The sequence below is a fragment of the Molossus molossus genome, unplaced genomic scaffold, assembly GCF_014108415.1.
Source record: "Molossus molossus isolate mMolMol1 unplaced genomic scaffold, mMolMol1.p scaffold_m16_p_18, whole genome shotgun sequence".
Taxonomy (NCBI): Eukaryota; Metazoa; Chordata; class Mammalia; order Chiroptera; family Molossidae; genus Molossus; species Molossus molossus.
Genome location: NW_023425353.1, coordinates 63,674,757 through 63,690,875, shown reverse-complemented (window position 1 = coordinate 63,690,875; position 16,119 = coordinate 63,674,757). Strand labels below are relative to the sequence as shown.

The window sequence follows — 16,119 nt, the reverse complement described above, 5'->3', positions numbered from 1 at the left end:
GGTTCAAAACTGTGTAGATATACTGATTTTTGACTGTGCAGAGGTTGGTGACCCTAACCCCTTTATTCAAGGGTCAACTGTATTAGCAAGAAGGGCTTAAAATGAAAAAGTCAAACCTTTTCCAAAAGAAAAATGGATCCACAATGGTAACCAACCACTCAAAGCCAAAAAAACTAATTGACTGCCTGGCTGGTGTGGCTCAGTTGAGCATCGACCCATGCACCAAGAGGTCACTGGTTCAATTCCCGGTCAGGGCACATGCCCAGGTTGTGGGTCAAATCCCCAGTGAAGGGCATGCAGGAGGCAGCCAATCGATGTTCTCTCTCATCAATGTTTCTCTCTCTCTCTCTCTCCCCTCCCTCTTCCTCTCTCTCTAAAATCAATAAAGCAAAAAAAAAATTTTTTAAAGGAAAAAAAAAAGACTAATTGACTTAGGAAGGAACACATAACCGTATCATATTCAAGATAAATTTGCAGTTCTATTAGATCAACATGTAATAACAGTATAAGTCTTATTTGAGTCCTTTTTCTACTTCTGAAAATATTAATTCAAGAAAAGACTAGAACTAAGAACTAGGAAGTTTCTTATATAGAAATTTGTAGTCCCAAGATATTTACTCACAGGGTAATATGAACCTTTACCCAAAGAGACAGAAACATAGAGTCCACCATTCTCTCCATCTCAGGGGCCAAAAGGGGTCCCTTTCTCCAGGAATATGGGTCACTATTTCCAGCATGCCTGGGAATCTCACCCCTGTTCACACTGCAAACCCTAAGCTGGTGAGATCTGACAGCCACTTTGGACTTTCACAAAACATGAGTCAAGGACAATTACAATAAATTTAAAACAAAGACAAGCCGTTTTCCTATTCCATCTTCCCCCAAAAAAAGCATGTTGCCTGGCTGGTGTGGCTCAAAGGATTGAGCATCATCCCATGGACTGAGAGGTCCAGGTTTGATTCTCCGACTGGGCACATGCCTGGGTTGCAGGCTCAATCCCCTGTAGGGGCCTGCAGGAGGCAGCCAATCGATGTTTCTCCCTCATTATCACTGTTTCTATCTCTCTCCCCCTTCCTCTCTCTCTAAAAAAATCAATAAAAACATTATTTAAAAAATCATGTTAAACTACATCTTAAAGCTATTCTCAAAAATCATGTTTGATAATTTTTAATACGTTAGAAAGTTTAGTGCATCTGCCAAAAGCAGAAATAAAACATCCATAGGTTATTTTATTTTAATTCGTTTCATAATTTGACAAGATGCTGATTCAACTGCTGAATTTCAATCTATTTGGAACTGTTGATAGTGTATACACTAAGGTATTCTTTGTATATATACACCAAGCAATATAAACTCCCTTTTGCCAAATTCGACAAACATCTCTCATGCTTTATACTGCTGGTAGAATCTGACACTTATATGCCCTCTGCCTTAACGGCCCTCTTGGTCTTTGTGATGAGGCTCTTGCAGCACTTGTTCAGATACAGACATATCTCATCGGCGCCTTTTTTCAGGTGATGGTTAGCATTTTAAGCAATAAAGTATTTTCATTTTTTAAAAGACATAATGCTACACTGCACACAGATCATAGAACAGTGTGCAATAACTTTTATATGTTCTGGGAAACCAATAAAATACATGTGACTCGCTATATTGCAGTAGTTGCTTTTTTGAGGTACTGAAACCAAACCCACAATGTCTCCAAGGTATGTATGCCCATACTCAAAATGTGCTCTTCCCTTGGTATGCCCATCTTGGGAACGGGGGAACAACATTCCCACAATCTTCCAAACTAGAACTGTTGGTCTTTACCTCTATGTCTCACTCTTCCTTACCACTTCACCCTCTCCCATCACCACCACTCCACTGCCCAATTTCAATTCTGCCTCTCCTAAGCATTCCAATCAAAAAAATCTCACTTATCACCTGGACAACAGAAAAGCACCTTATATTTATATGCCTGTTTATTATCTGAACCCTTCCATGCCAAAATCCCCAGGATGAGCTTCCTGAAGCCCTGATGTAATGGTGCCATAATAGATAATTCTTTTTACTTATTTTCTTTATTGATTTTGGAGAGAGAGGAAGGGAGAGATAGAAACATCGATGACAGAAAACAATGATTGGCTGCCTCCTGCACGTCCCCCACTGGGGATTTGGCCCACAACCTGGGCATGTGCCCTGACCAGATTCAAAACGGTGACCTCTTGGTGCATGGGTCAATGCTTAACCCCTGAGCCACACCCAACAGGCAATAATAGACAGTTCTTATAAAGTTCTTACATCTTGCCAGGATCAGTTCCTACACTGTTTAAAATCCATCACTGCTCTCCAGTATTGACAAGACAAACCTTAAGCCCTTAGTGGAAGAGTCAACTGGACCACTGGGCGCCCCCCTCCCAGAGTCCAGCAACACACCTAGTGATTCCAGCACCTGCATGCAATTCCCTAACAGTTCTCTGCCAAGAATGCCCTTCTTTGTAGCAAATATTTGGAAATTGAAGAACATACTTCTGTAAAACCTATGTCAAAGAAGAAATTACAAGAGAAATTAGAAAATGTCTTAAACTGAATGATAATATCACATAATAAAATTTGTGATGCAACTAGGATAGCCTAGAGGAACATTTACTACTGTAAATGTTTACACTAGAAAATTTCAAAAATCAATTACATAAGGGTCGACCTTAAGCTAGAAACGAACAACTAAACTCAAAGCAAGTGAAAAGAAAATAATGATAAAAACATGAATAAATAAAATCCAAACCAAATAATAGTGAAAATTTGCCCAGGCTGGATAGTTCAGTCGGTTACTGTTGAACCAATACATCAAGGTTGAGGGTTTGATCACCAATCAAGACCCATACAAGAAGCAACCAATGAAGGCATAAATAAGTGGAACAACAAATCGACGTTTCTTTCTCTCAAATCATTCAATAAAAAAAAAATTTTTAATACTCACCCGAGGACATTTCTGCACTTATCTTTAGATAGAGTGGGAAGGAGAGAGGGGGGAAGATAGAGCAAGCGAAACATTGATGTGAGAGAGACACATCGATTGGTTGGGTATATGTGGGTACATGATCCCAACTGGGGCTGGGACTAACTGCAACCAAAGTACGTGCCCTTAGCTGGAACCGAACCCGGGACTCTCTGGTCTGCAGGCCAACGCTCTAACCACTGAACCAAACTGGCCAGGGCATAAATAAAAATTTTTAAATGTTTTATTTATCGATTGATTTTATAGAGAGAAAAGGAGAGGGAGAGAGAGAAACATTGATCAGCCGTCTCCTGCATGACACCCACTGGGGATTTGGCCCACAACCTGGGCATGTGCCCTGACCGGGAGTTGAACCAGCGACCTCTTGGTGCATAGGTTGATACTCAACTACTGAGCCACACTGGCTGGGCTCAATAAAAAAAATTTTTAAGTGAAAATTTAATAGTCTAAAAGCTGGCCCTGGCCAGTTTGGCTAACAGTGTGTACGTCAGTTGCAGTTTGTCCCCAACCCTGGTTGGGTTGTGGTGGTGGCGGCCACACAATATGTCTCTCTCACATTGATGTTTCTCTCTCTGTCTTCCTCTCTCTCCCTCCCACTCTATCTGAACAACAAAAAAAGGAAAATAAGATATTATGAATAATCTAATTCTAATAAATTTGATATCTTAGATGAAACTGATGTTTCCTGAAAAAATACTTACCAAAACTGACACAAAATTAAAAAGAAAAGCTGAACAGCTCTGTTTCTAACATCACTGAATTTGCGACAAAAATTTTTCTAGTAAAACAACTATGAGGTATCACCTCACACGTGCCAGAATGGGGGCCATCAACAAATCATCAAACAAGTGCTGGCATCAAACACTGCTGGTGGGAATGCAGACTGGTGCAACCACTATGGAAAACAAACAATATGGTGTTTCCTCAAAAAATTAAAAATTGAACTGCCATTTGACCCAGTGATCCCACTTCTAGGAAAACAGCCTAAGAAGCCTGAAAGACTAATCAGAAAGAATATATGTAACCCTATGTTCAAAGCAGCACTATTTACAATCGCTAAGATCTGGAAATAAGTATCAATCAATAGATGAGTGGATAAAAAAGCTGTGGTACATATACACAATGGAACACTATGCAGCTGTAAGAAAGAAAGATCTCTTATCCTTTGAGATGACATGGAGGGACCTGGAGAGTATTAAGCTAAGCGAAGTAAGCCAATCAAAGAAAGACAACTACCATGTGATCTCACTTATTTGGGGAATGTAACGAACAAAACAAGCTGAGAAACAAAATAGACCCAGAGACATGGAAGTGGGGTGCAGACTGACAAACCTCAGAAGGATGGATTGGGGGGGGATAAACCACAGAACTTATATGAATGTATGCGTAAACAAGGACATAGACAGTAATGCGGGGAGGGGTGAGCAGGATTGGGAGGAGGGTGTCAATAGGGGAAATAGGAGAAACATCTGTAACAAAAATAAATAAATAAACATTAAAAAAATTTTTTTCTCACAAAATTCTAGAACCAGTAGTTTTTACTAGTGAATTCTATCTACAATAATCTTACACAAACACTTTTGGAAACTACAGAAGGAAGAAATTCTACTTTCAAAGTCATTTTATGAGGCTAACATAATCTTATATAAAAATATGACAAGAATAACAAAAATAAATAAATAAAAGGAAGGAAAGAAAATTATAGACCAGTATCTCCTATGAACATAGACATGAGTTAATCCAAATATTTTAGTAAATTCCAGCACCAAGAAAAACGACAATGTATCATAATCAAGTGAGGTTTATCTCAGGAATGGAAGGCTGATTTAACATTTGAAAACTCTTAATGTATTTCACAAAATTAACATAAAAGAGATGGGAGAAAAACAAATAATAATTTCTGTAGATGTAAAAATCCCATGGACAAAATGCAATATTCATATTCTCACCAAATTAAGAAGAAAAGTGAACTGCCTGAATCTAATATAGGTCATCTATGAACACTATTTTTTTTTTTTAATTGATTTTAGAGAGAGGGCAAGAGAGAGAGAAACATCGATGAGAGAGAACATCAACAGGCCGCCTCCCACAAGCCCCCACTGGGGATTTGGCCCACAACCTAGGCATGTACTCTGACTTGGAATTGAACCATCAATGTCTTGGTGCATGGGTCAACGTTCAACCACTGAGCCACATCAGCCGGGCCATCTGTGAAAACTATTATACTCAATGATGAAATAGTGAATGCTAAGATCAGGAAAATGGCATGGTTGACCATTCACCATCTCATTAACATTATATTGGAGGCCAGGGCAATAAGGCAACAACAACAACAAAAAAAAGGACATAAAATGAAAGATATAATAAAAGATTAAAAATGAAGAAGCAAATCTGTCTCTATTCCTTGAAAAAAAAATGACTGTTTATCCACAAAAAAATGAATTGTTACATCCTTTTTAGTCTAAGTCATTAAAGTCCATTGCATTATTTTAGAATTACTGTCTTTACCAATTTAAAATGACCATATTTCAAATGCCCAATGGCTACATGTGGTCATAGCTACAATACTGGATAACACAGCTAACAGACTGAACACAGCAATCAAAATCAATCAAACTCAAAGCAGAGTTGTTGTTTTTTGTACAAATTAATGATCCTAAAATATGTGGTACAGAACTTAGAACATCCAAAGTAATCTTGAAAGAGAAGAGCAAAGTTGGAAGACTTATATATACCATTTTGACTTCAAAACTTGCCATAAAGCTAAAGTAATCAAGACAGTGGGGTACTAGCTTAAGGACAGACATATAGACCAATGAAACGGAAGAGAATCCAGAAGCAAACTCATATATTTATGATTGATTTCCTTTTTTTAAGAAAATATTTTTATTGACTTTTTTTTTTTTAATTCTCACCCGAGGACATTTCTTCCATTTTTTGTTCAGATAGAGTGGGAGGAAGAAAGAGAGAGAGAGAGAAATATCGATGTGAAAGGGATACATCGAGTGGCTGCTACCCACACGACCAAACCAGGACTGGGGACAAACTGCAACCGAGGTACATGCTCTTTGCAGGAATCAAACCCGGGTCTCTCTGGACCACAGGCCGATGCTCTAACCGCTGAGCCAAACCAGCCAGGGCTTTACTGACTTTTTTAGATAGACAGGAAGGAAAGGGGAAGAGAGACAGAAACATAGATGACAGAGAAATATCAATCAGCTGCCTCCTGCATGCCCCATACTGGGGATCGAGCCTGCGACCTAGGCATGTGCCCTGATCGAGAATCGAACAGGCGACCTCTCAGTGCATGAAACAATGCTCAATCCACTGATCCACACCAGCGGGGAATTTATGGTTAATTTTCAACAAAAGGGCCAAGATATCCAATAAAGGAAAAAACAGTTTTTTCAAAAAGTGGTTCTGGAATGGAACATGACTATACAAAACAAATAAAACACAGAACATAGATGCTTTCTTCATACCACACAAAAATTAACTCAACTAGTCCACAGATTTCAATGTAAATTTGTAAACTATAAAAATTCTAAAAAGTATCTTTGCAACCTTGGTTTAGGCAAAGATTTCTTAGATATAATAATAAAAACACAATCCTCAAAAGAAAAAACAAAATCGATAAACTGGACTTCAAAATAACTTTTACCCTTCAAAGATATTAAGAAATGGAAGAAAAAAGCCTCAGACTGGGAGCAAATAATTGCAAATCATTTCTCTAATAAACGACTTCATTCAGACTATATAAAGAACCCATGCAACTTAATAAGACAAACCCATTTATTTTTTTATCCTCACCTGAGGACATTTTTCCATTTTTTGTTCAGATAGAGTGGGAGAGAGAGAGAGGAAGAGAGAGAGAGAGAAACATCGATGTGAAGGGACACATCAAGTGGCTGCCACCCGCACGACCAACCAGGGCCGGGGACAAACTGCAACTGAGGTACACGCCCTTAGCGGGAACCGAACCCGGGTCTCTCTGTACCGCAGGCTGACGCTCCAACCGCTGAGCCAAACCAGCCAGGGCCAAACCCATTTTATTTATTTATTTATTTATTTATTTATTTATTTATTTCCACTTTTTGTTCAGGTAGAGTGGGAGGGAGAGAGAGGAAGAGAGAGAGAGAGAGAAACATCGATGTGAAAGGGACACATCGAGTGGATGCCACCCTCACGACCAACCAGGGCCGGGGACAAACTGCAACCAAAGTATGTGCCCTTAGCTGGAACCGAACCTGGGTCTCTCAGGGCCGCAGGCTGATGCTCTAACTGCTGAGCCAAACCGGCCAGGGCCAAACCCATTTCTTTTTAAATGGGCAGAAGATTTGGACCCTTCACCAAATAGAGGTAATGAATAACAAATAAGCACAAGATCCTCAAATCATTTATTATAAGGGAAATGCAAATTAAAACCACAAGATACCACTTCACATACTAGAATGATTATAATCCAAAAGACTGACAATGTGGAGAAACTGGAATCCTTCTTTAATGCTGATGGGGATGTGAAATAGCACAGTGAACTGGGAAAACAGTTTGGCAGGGTCTTAAAATGCTAAAAGCATACTTACCATCTGACCTAGCAATCCCACTCCTAAATAGCTATCCAAGAAAAATAAAGCTTTGGTCATGAGTGGTCATAGCAGCATATTTAATAGCAGCCCCAAACTGGAAACAACCCAAATATCCATCAAGTAATGAGCAAGTGGATAAAAAAAATGTGGTATATCCATACAATGGAAAAGCATTATTCAACAATAAAAAGAAAAGCACTAACTGACCTGATAAAACATGGATGCACCTCAGAAAACATTGTGGTAAGTGGAAGAAACCAGACACAAAAGACTACATATTGTATAATTCAATTCATATAAAATTTCTAGAAAAAGCAAAAACTACAGAGACAGAAAGAAGGTCAGTAGTTCCTTAGGGCTAGGAGCGGAAAGCGGGGACTAACTACAAATGGACACAAAGTAATTTTTTGGGTGATGAAAATGTTCTATAACTCAAATTGTGGTGATGGCTGAACAGTTGCATAAATTTACTAAACTCATCTAATAGTACACTTTAAAATGGGTGAATTTAATGAAATGTATGTAATACTTCAATAGTTTTATAAAAATAAAATTCACTGACAGATATATGATAAACACAGCAAAAGCTTAGCAATTTCTAGGTGACAGGAATATAAATGCTCACTGTATAATTCTTTAACCTTCTTTGTATGTGTTAAATTTTTCATAATAGAAGTCAGAAGGAAAAAGTTTGCCAAATTTAATTCAATGGTAATCATTTGCATAAACAAATATCACAGTAAACAAAAGGGTTGACCCATATACTACTGCATTAAATAGTCTACTGAGACCTTTTATTTACTCCTCAAAATTAAAAACTCCCCTTCAGAGTTTTAACATAGTTTTAACCAAAGGTTAACTGATATTATACAACATGAATTTTTGAATAGACAGATAAAACTTCCACAGAGGTCTGTAATACTGATAACTTTACAATATTCTCTCTGACTCTATTTTGACCTTCTTGGTACTCCACTGGATGCTCTGCTCTCAGCCTGTCAGCGCCTTAAATGTTGCTGTTAAAGAAGGGACAGCTCTCGGGCCTGCCTCTAAGAGATCATATTCCCCCTGAAGCCTTGGTCAGTGTAAATGTAAGGCCCAAAGATAAAAATTCCTCTCTCCCTTTTCCTGAGAGCTGGAAAAGGTAAGAAAGAAAGGGCGAGTTGTGGTATAAAGTTCATTAAAGACTAAAGGGTGCCCTCAAATCTCTGGATGGTCCAGAGGCGGCTTTCAGAGTCAAAGATGTGGTCAGAAAAGAGGCCAACTACAGCCCTTTCCTCTCTTCACCTGTGCCCTAGGACCTAACCCACAATGAGTCAGAAGACTCTGTGGGAGCTTTACCTCCAGCTTGAAAGGACTATGGGGGTCATCTGTTGTCATTTATCCTAAACACTGCTCTGCTCTACCAACCCAATCTGACTTTGTTTTGCCATTGCATTTATAATCTCAACACTCTCAGATGATTCCAGATCTTTACTTCAGAAAGCAGCACTTAACTACATGCATGTCAAAAAGAATTTTGCTGCTGGTCAATAGTATTTCCCAAAGGTTACAGGTAAGCATCTTATGTCATCCTCTATATTCTGTGTTTAGGACAGATACTTAAAAGATATTTCCCACCCTGGCAAGTTTGGCTCAGCGGTTGAGCGTCAGTCTGTGGACCAGAGGGTCCCGGGTTTGGTTCCTGCTAGGGGCACATACCACAAAAAAAAAAAAAAAAAAAAGATATTTCCCTGTTTCAGGTCTTCAAACATGTTCAGGAGTTACAACCTGTGCATAGATAGCTAAAGGAGCAGACCAAAGCTGGGGAGTTAAACTCTCCTGTTTGTGTATGTCTTAAAATAAAGAACTTAGTAGCCCTGGCCAGGTAGATCAGTTGGTTAGATCATCATACTGATATGCCAAAGTTGTAGGTTCAATCTCTTATCAGGGCACATACAAGAATTAACCAATGGCCCTGGTCGGTTTGGCTCAGCGGTTAGAGTGTCGGCCTGTGGTCGAGAGAGACCCGGATTCGGTTCCCGCTAAGGGCATGTACCTCGATTGCAGTTTGTACCCGGCCCTGGTTGGGTCATGCGGGTGGCAACCACTTGATGTGTCCTTTTCACGTCGATGTTTTTCTCTCTCTCTTTCTCTCTCCCCCTCCCACTCTATCTGAACAAAAAAAAAGAATTAACCAATGAATGCATATATAAGTGGAATAATAAATTGATGTTTCTTTCTCTCCCTCTCCTCCTCCTTCCCCTCTCTCTAAAATCAGTAAAAAAGAAAAAGAATGGAGCACATGTGCTATACACATGTTTCCTCAGGAGGGTTGGGGGGCTAAGAGGTGGGGACCAGGGGAAATCCAGGATACCGGCCAATGATGCTAAGTGTTTATGAATGCTTTACCTGCTGCTACCAGCAAGTAATTCCTGACATGGTTAGCAAAACACAAGTCCACAGTATTTCACTAGCTTTTTTTGTTGTTGTTAATCCTCACCCAAAGATATTTCCCCACTAAGTTTTAGATAGAGTGGGGGGGGGGGGCCACTGACGTGAGAGAAATACATTGATTGGTGACCTCCCGCATGAACTACACTGGGGACAGGGATTGCACCTGCAACCCTTCAGTCCGAGGGCCAATGCAGGGCAGTATTTCTTTAGCTATCCGGGAGGTATTTCCTTCTATGATCTAAGTGCTTCAAAGACTAGAGAAATGAAATACTGTAAACATCAAACTGTTGGCTTAGAATGGAGTCCACCTTGTAAGATAAAATTTCTGAATTTGTGTGGCCTCTGAGCCACTCATCAGCAGGAGACAGCTGAAGGATTTCTGGAGCTTGTATAACGCAACTCCAGAAACAATCTGGTTATCAGCTCATATATGAATGTTCTATGACTTGCTGCCCCACTCATGTTTCAATTTCATTACGTGTCTTTTCTCTATTAGGTCCCTAAGCAGAAAGCACTGTGGTAAAATAATTTTTCAAATCATAGGTCCCCAAGTCCACCTGAAGTTTGTTAGTAAAGGAACCATACATTTCTTCTCTGGTTTCCACCAAACTCTCCCCTCCCCACAAAAAGTCAAGTCTCTATCAGACTTTTATGTTAATCATTGGAGCAAACACTTCTTGATCTCCTGACCACAAAGAACTTTAACATACCAGAGGGAGATAAATCCTGCTACTAAAGGGAACAAGTACTCACGACACTCTGGACCCTGTCTACTGCACAGCCAATTTCTATCTTTGAAGAAATATGTTTTAAGAACTTCAGGAAAAGTTAACAGTTGCCACTTGACATCCCGGAGCACTTGAATAGTATATGTTTATTACTCAAAATAATGTATAGAACATGCTAAATTTATGTAAGGATCAAGGCACATACTGAATAGCCTCTACTTCTGACAAGTTCCCCAAGGAAACCCATGGATATAGTCAGTTGCTTTTTCCTCTTTTTAGTCTCCTATAGCTGGTTCACTCTGTCCAGCAGTTAAGAACAAGTTAACAACACAGCTTGCAAATAGATTTCTCCCCCAGAACAAAGAAATCCAGCAGCCCACCAAAACTGTCACCAGCCCTTCCCACACTTACCAGTGCCATAGGGAGGATGCAGCTGATGGCAGTGAGCATCAACGGCCTGAAAAAATACAGGTGGTAGTTTCAATTTTTATTTAGAATTCTTACTTGCCAACTGCCTGAAATCTTTTAAGGCTACAAGAATGGGTCTCCATGCCTCAGCCTGTGTTAAGCCATTTTGTGATCCAATGACATTTGTTAACACTAGCAGTCATTCACTACACAGCAGAGATGAAGGAATCCTTCTCAGACCAGCTTCTGGACCTGAGGTAGAAAGGGACGTGATATAGAAAAACTAGCCTAATGAGATTAAGATGGATGGATTCAGGTTTTAGGGGATCAAGGGTGAGGGAGAACGGTACTAAAGGGATAAGAGGAAGAAACAAGGTTAAAGCAGAGACAAAGAAGTGAACACCAGCCTAGAATGGGAAAAATCAGCAGCAATGGTGGTGGTAGTGGGTCCCAGACCTTATGCAAGGCTTATCCCTAAAGTCTAATTTAAGTGGTAGGCCTTGCCCTGGCCGGTTTGGCTCAGTGGTTAGAGCGTCTGCCTGAGGAACAATGAGTCGCGGGTTCGATTCTAGTCAAGAGCAGGAATCTTGGTTGTAGTTTGTCCTTGGCCCTGGTCATGTGGGAGGCAACCAGTCTGTGTGTCTCTCTCACATCAATTTTTCTCTCTCCCTCCCTCCCTCCCACTCTATCTGAAGATAAATAGAAAAATATCCTTGGGCGAGGATTAAAAATAATAACAATAAGTGGTAGGCCTTCACCTCTCCCATACTTCACACCTACATACTCTCAGCCTGTAAAAGGTCCTCTTTCTGGCACTTGATCATAACTTTGCTTCCTTTCACTTTTTCTTTAAAGGTCTCCAAAGAGGGAGGGCTGACATGTAATCAAGGCACCTACGTGTTATATGTGCTTTAAGAAAATCTGATTAATAAAACAAATTTGAAAATTTCTCTCCAAGTCTAACCTTATTCAGTCCTACTGTGGTCTCTGATCATTACAAGTTTTTACGCAAAATACAATAAAGCAAAAATATAAAAGTCAGCATTCCTTGATCATAAGGGTACTTTTAATTATGAAAAATTCCAAGTATGAAGAGTGAAGGGTGGAATGAAATCCATGTACCCATTACCTAGCTACAACAGCAACTCATGGCCAGACCTACTATATCTGCACCTCACCTATCCCCTACAGTCTAGATTACTGTGAAGTAAATCCCAGCATTATCTTATAGGGTATATTTCAATGAAAATCCTCTGGGAAGTACTTAGTACAAAATGCTGGTTATAGCCCCTTCTAGAATTCTAACAATTTTCCAAGGGGGTGCCATATAAGCAAAATGACCATAATTTCTTCAAACCAAGGTCATATACAGTAACCACAACCAAAAGAAAGGCAGACAGGAGTTGCTATCCAATGAACTGCATAGTAGCACTAAAAGCCAAGCTTCCTATTATGCTTCTGCAGACACAAGGCCATCTTGTCCAAAAATGATTTCAAATAATGCTCTGTCTCTTCTAGCTACTGCTACTGTGAAGATGGGCGAAGGAGAAGGAATACCAAACACCACAGGCAGTACCACCCAGGTCTACCCCCACTCCTTCAGAGGACACCTCAGATGCTAACACATCTCACTGACAAAGCCACAGAGTCCAACAATATGTTTCAAAGACAGAGCTACCGACTGACTGCTGTCCTTAGCTACGCCGAAAACATACAATGCTACTTTAATAACCTTTCTGTGTATGTAAAACTCCATCAGAATGGAAGCTCCTTGAGGGTGGAGATTTAAAAAAAATATTTCCTGCCCTGGCCCATTTGGTTCAGTGATTAGAGTGTCAGCCTAAGACCAAAGAGTCTCAGGTTCGATTCTGGTCAAGAGCACGTACCTTGGTTGCAGTTTGGTTCCCGGCCCTGATTAGGGTCATGCGGGAGGCAACCAATTGATGTCTCTCTCTCACATCGATGTTACTCTCTCCCTCCCTCCCACTCTGTCTGAAAATAAATGGAAAAATATTCTCAGGTCAGGATTAAAAAAAAACAACAACAAAAAGCAATTTCCTGCCCTGGCCAGTGTGGCTGTCCTGTTGGTGTGTCATCTTATACACCAAAAAAGGTGGTGAGTTCGATTCCCCGTCGGGGTGCACACAGGAGGCAGCTGATCAATGTTTCTCTTTCTCTCTCCCTTCTTCTAAAAGCCAAAAACAAACAAACAAGAAAAAAAAAAAAACCCACAATTTTTCTCTGCCATACCCAAAGCACCTGGAATAATGTTTGTGGTCAGTACTAGGTCCTATATGCTAACACTTCCCTCTGCCTGTCTCCTGCAGTCTACTCTCAAGTTACCACATATTCACATGCTCCTCCGTAGCCCAGGCAGAAACCAAGGTCTTCCAAGCCTTCCATGCAGGAAGAGGCCAGATACAGCTCTTCTGAGGAAGGTTTATTATGCCCTGGCCAGTTTAGCTCAGCGGTTTGTGTCAACCCACAGACCAAAGAATCTTGGGTTCGATTCCAGTCAAGGGCAAGTACCTCGGCTGTGGTTTGGGGTCATGTGGGAAGTGACCAATCATTGTCTCTCTCTTTCACATCGATGTTTCTCTCTCCCCCCTCCCCCACTCTATCTGAAAACCAATAGAAAATTATCCTCAGGTGAGGATTAAAAAAAAAGAATGGAGGGAAAAGAGGTCTTGTGTGGGTTGAAGGAAGAAGAGAAATGCTGACAGGTTTGAGAAGGCAAAAATCAAACATAGGTTAGGAAGGAGTTCAGGCTGGAGAAGCCACTTTAAATTTTTCAACAGAGCAAGATAATCAAAGTGGTGCTTTTAGTGAATATATAAGAAAAATAGAAGTAGAAGTAGAAAAAGTTGTACTTCTTTCACCATTCTAAAAAAGAATAGGACAGAAACTAAAGGCAACGAGATGTTTAAGTTATTTTAGGTAGAGATTAAACTATTCCCTCACCCCTCCATGTTTTTTAGCATCTATCTAAAAGTTTAAAACAACAGAAAACACTCAGGAAACACTTGTTTATTGGGAATCAACAAATTCTTAACCTATACCAATTACCAATGAACAAAGAAAATCAAATGGCTCATAAAAAGCACAGTGATGCCCTGGCTGGTTTGGCGCAGCAGTTAGAGCGTCAGCCTGTGGTCCAGAGAGACCCGGGTTTGGTTCCCGCTAAGGGCATGTACTTCGGTTGCAGTTTGTCCCCGGCCCTGGTTGCGTCATGTGGGAGGCAGCCACTCGATGTGTCTCTTTCACATCAATGTTTCTGTTTCTCCCTCTCTCTCTGTTTCTCTCTCTCTCTCTCCCTCCCACTCTATCTGAGCAAAAAATGGAAGAATGTCCTTGAATGAGGATTAAAAACAAAAACAAAAAAAAGCAGTGATGAAAAAGAACAACACCTGCCACCACCACCCTCTCCAGTCCCTATCCTCCTAGTCTTCCTATCCAGGAGAAATCTCTATCAGTTATTTGTCTAGGTTCTTCTGGTTGTTACCAACACCGCTGAACACGCCCACAGTTCTCTACAAGACGTTATACCACTACCTACCTCCCCCTTCCAAGTCCAATTTTCTAATGTTTAGATCACTATTTTCTTTTTCTTTTTTATCCTCACCAGAGGATATTTTTCCATATTTTGTACAGACAGAGTGGGAGGGAGAGAGAGGAAGGAGAGAGAGAGAGAAACATCGACGTGAAGGGACACATCGAGTGGCTGCCACCCGCACGACCAACCAGGGCCGGGGACAAACTGCAACCGAAGTATGTGCCCTTAGCGGGAACCGAACCCGGGTCTCTCCAGACCGCAGGCCGACGCTCTAACCACTGAGCCAAACTGGCCAGGGCTAGATCACTATTTTCAATCCCTCCATCAATTACCCTTTTAAGACATTGTTTACAGGATCAGAATTGCATTTTTTTTCCTTGCCCACTCAAAGGAGAATGTTCGTACATTATCTTTATATTCATACTTGTGCCACATATATTTGCTTTATATTTATTTGGCTCATGATTTTTTTGTGTAGTTTTTCTGTTTTGCATGGGAATTGTCATTCCCTTATCCCTTGTAAAGAGCGCTATGGTTTCTTCACCATATCCCAACCATCTTCTTCATTCTGCTTATTACTTGGAATCTACCCCATTACTATTCCTGAAGTTGATTTTCTTGGATCCCACCAAAATTCTGTTCAAATGTGGGCTTACTACTTTGCACACCTGTTGTACAGGTAACATCATGAGACTTTTTAGTGGACTACTAGATTAATTCAATCATTTCTTGAATTCTTTACTTTCCTGTTTTTTTGTTTGTGTGTGTTTTCCATCTGCAAGTAAATATATCAGAAAAGTTACAAGGGAAGTAAATATTGGAAGTCTTTGATGTCTGAAAATGAGGTTATTTTGCAACGACAGAATTCTAGGTTCAAAAAAAATTTTACCTCGCCCTGGCCAGTTTGGCTCAGCAGTTAGAGCGTCGGCCTGCGGTCCGGAGAGACCCGGGTTCGGTTCCCGCTAAGGGCACGTACTTTGGTTGCAGTTTGTCCCCAGCCCTGGTTGGTCGTGCGGGTGGCAGCCACTCGATGTGTCCCTTCACGTCGATGCTTCTCTCTCTCCCTCCCTCCCACTCTATCTGTACAAAAAAAAAAAAAAAAAAATTTTACCTCAAGACTTTGAAGACCGTTGCTGTACTGCCTTTTGGTTGTCACTGTTGCTGATGAGACATTTGGTTCCCATTGCTTTTAGAAGAATGGTATATCTTTATGGAAACTTTTATGGTTTTCTGTCCATCCTTGTTTTTCTGAAATATCAGTGACAATTCTAGCAGTGGGTCTTTATTATTCTGGGCAATGGATAGACCCTTTCAATATAAAGACTGCTCTTCAGCTCCTGATAATTTTCTTGTAGTTTTTAGTATTTTCCTTCTTGCAATTTTTGGTTCTCATTTCCCAGAAATTCT

The 16,119-nt window shown here is 40.4% G+C and overlaps 1 protein-coding gene across 4 annotated transcripts in view; it reads right to left on the bottom strand.

The window, feature by feature from the left end:
- The window catches only part of ARIH2 (ariadne RBR E3 ubiquitin protein ligase 2), a 62,717-nt gene that overhangs the window by 24,652 nt on the left and 21,946 nt on the right, over positions 1 to 16,119 (bottom strand). Inside the window, exon 4 of one of the 4 annotated variants that reach the window (XM_036266101.1) lies at positions 11,163 to 11,208. The exons of the other annotated variants lie outside the window; for them this stretch is intronic. Within the exon in view, the coding sequence (XP_036121994.1) occupies positions 11,163 to 11,201 (39 nt within the window). The 5' untranslated portion in view covers positions 11,202 to 11,208. The remainder of the gene's footprint in view (positions 1 to 11,162; positions 11,209 to 16,119) is intronic. 4 annotated transcript variants of the gene reach the window in all.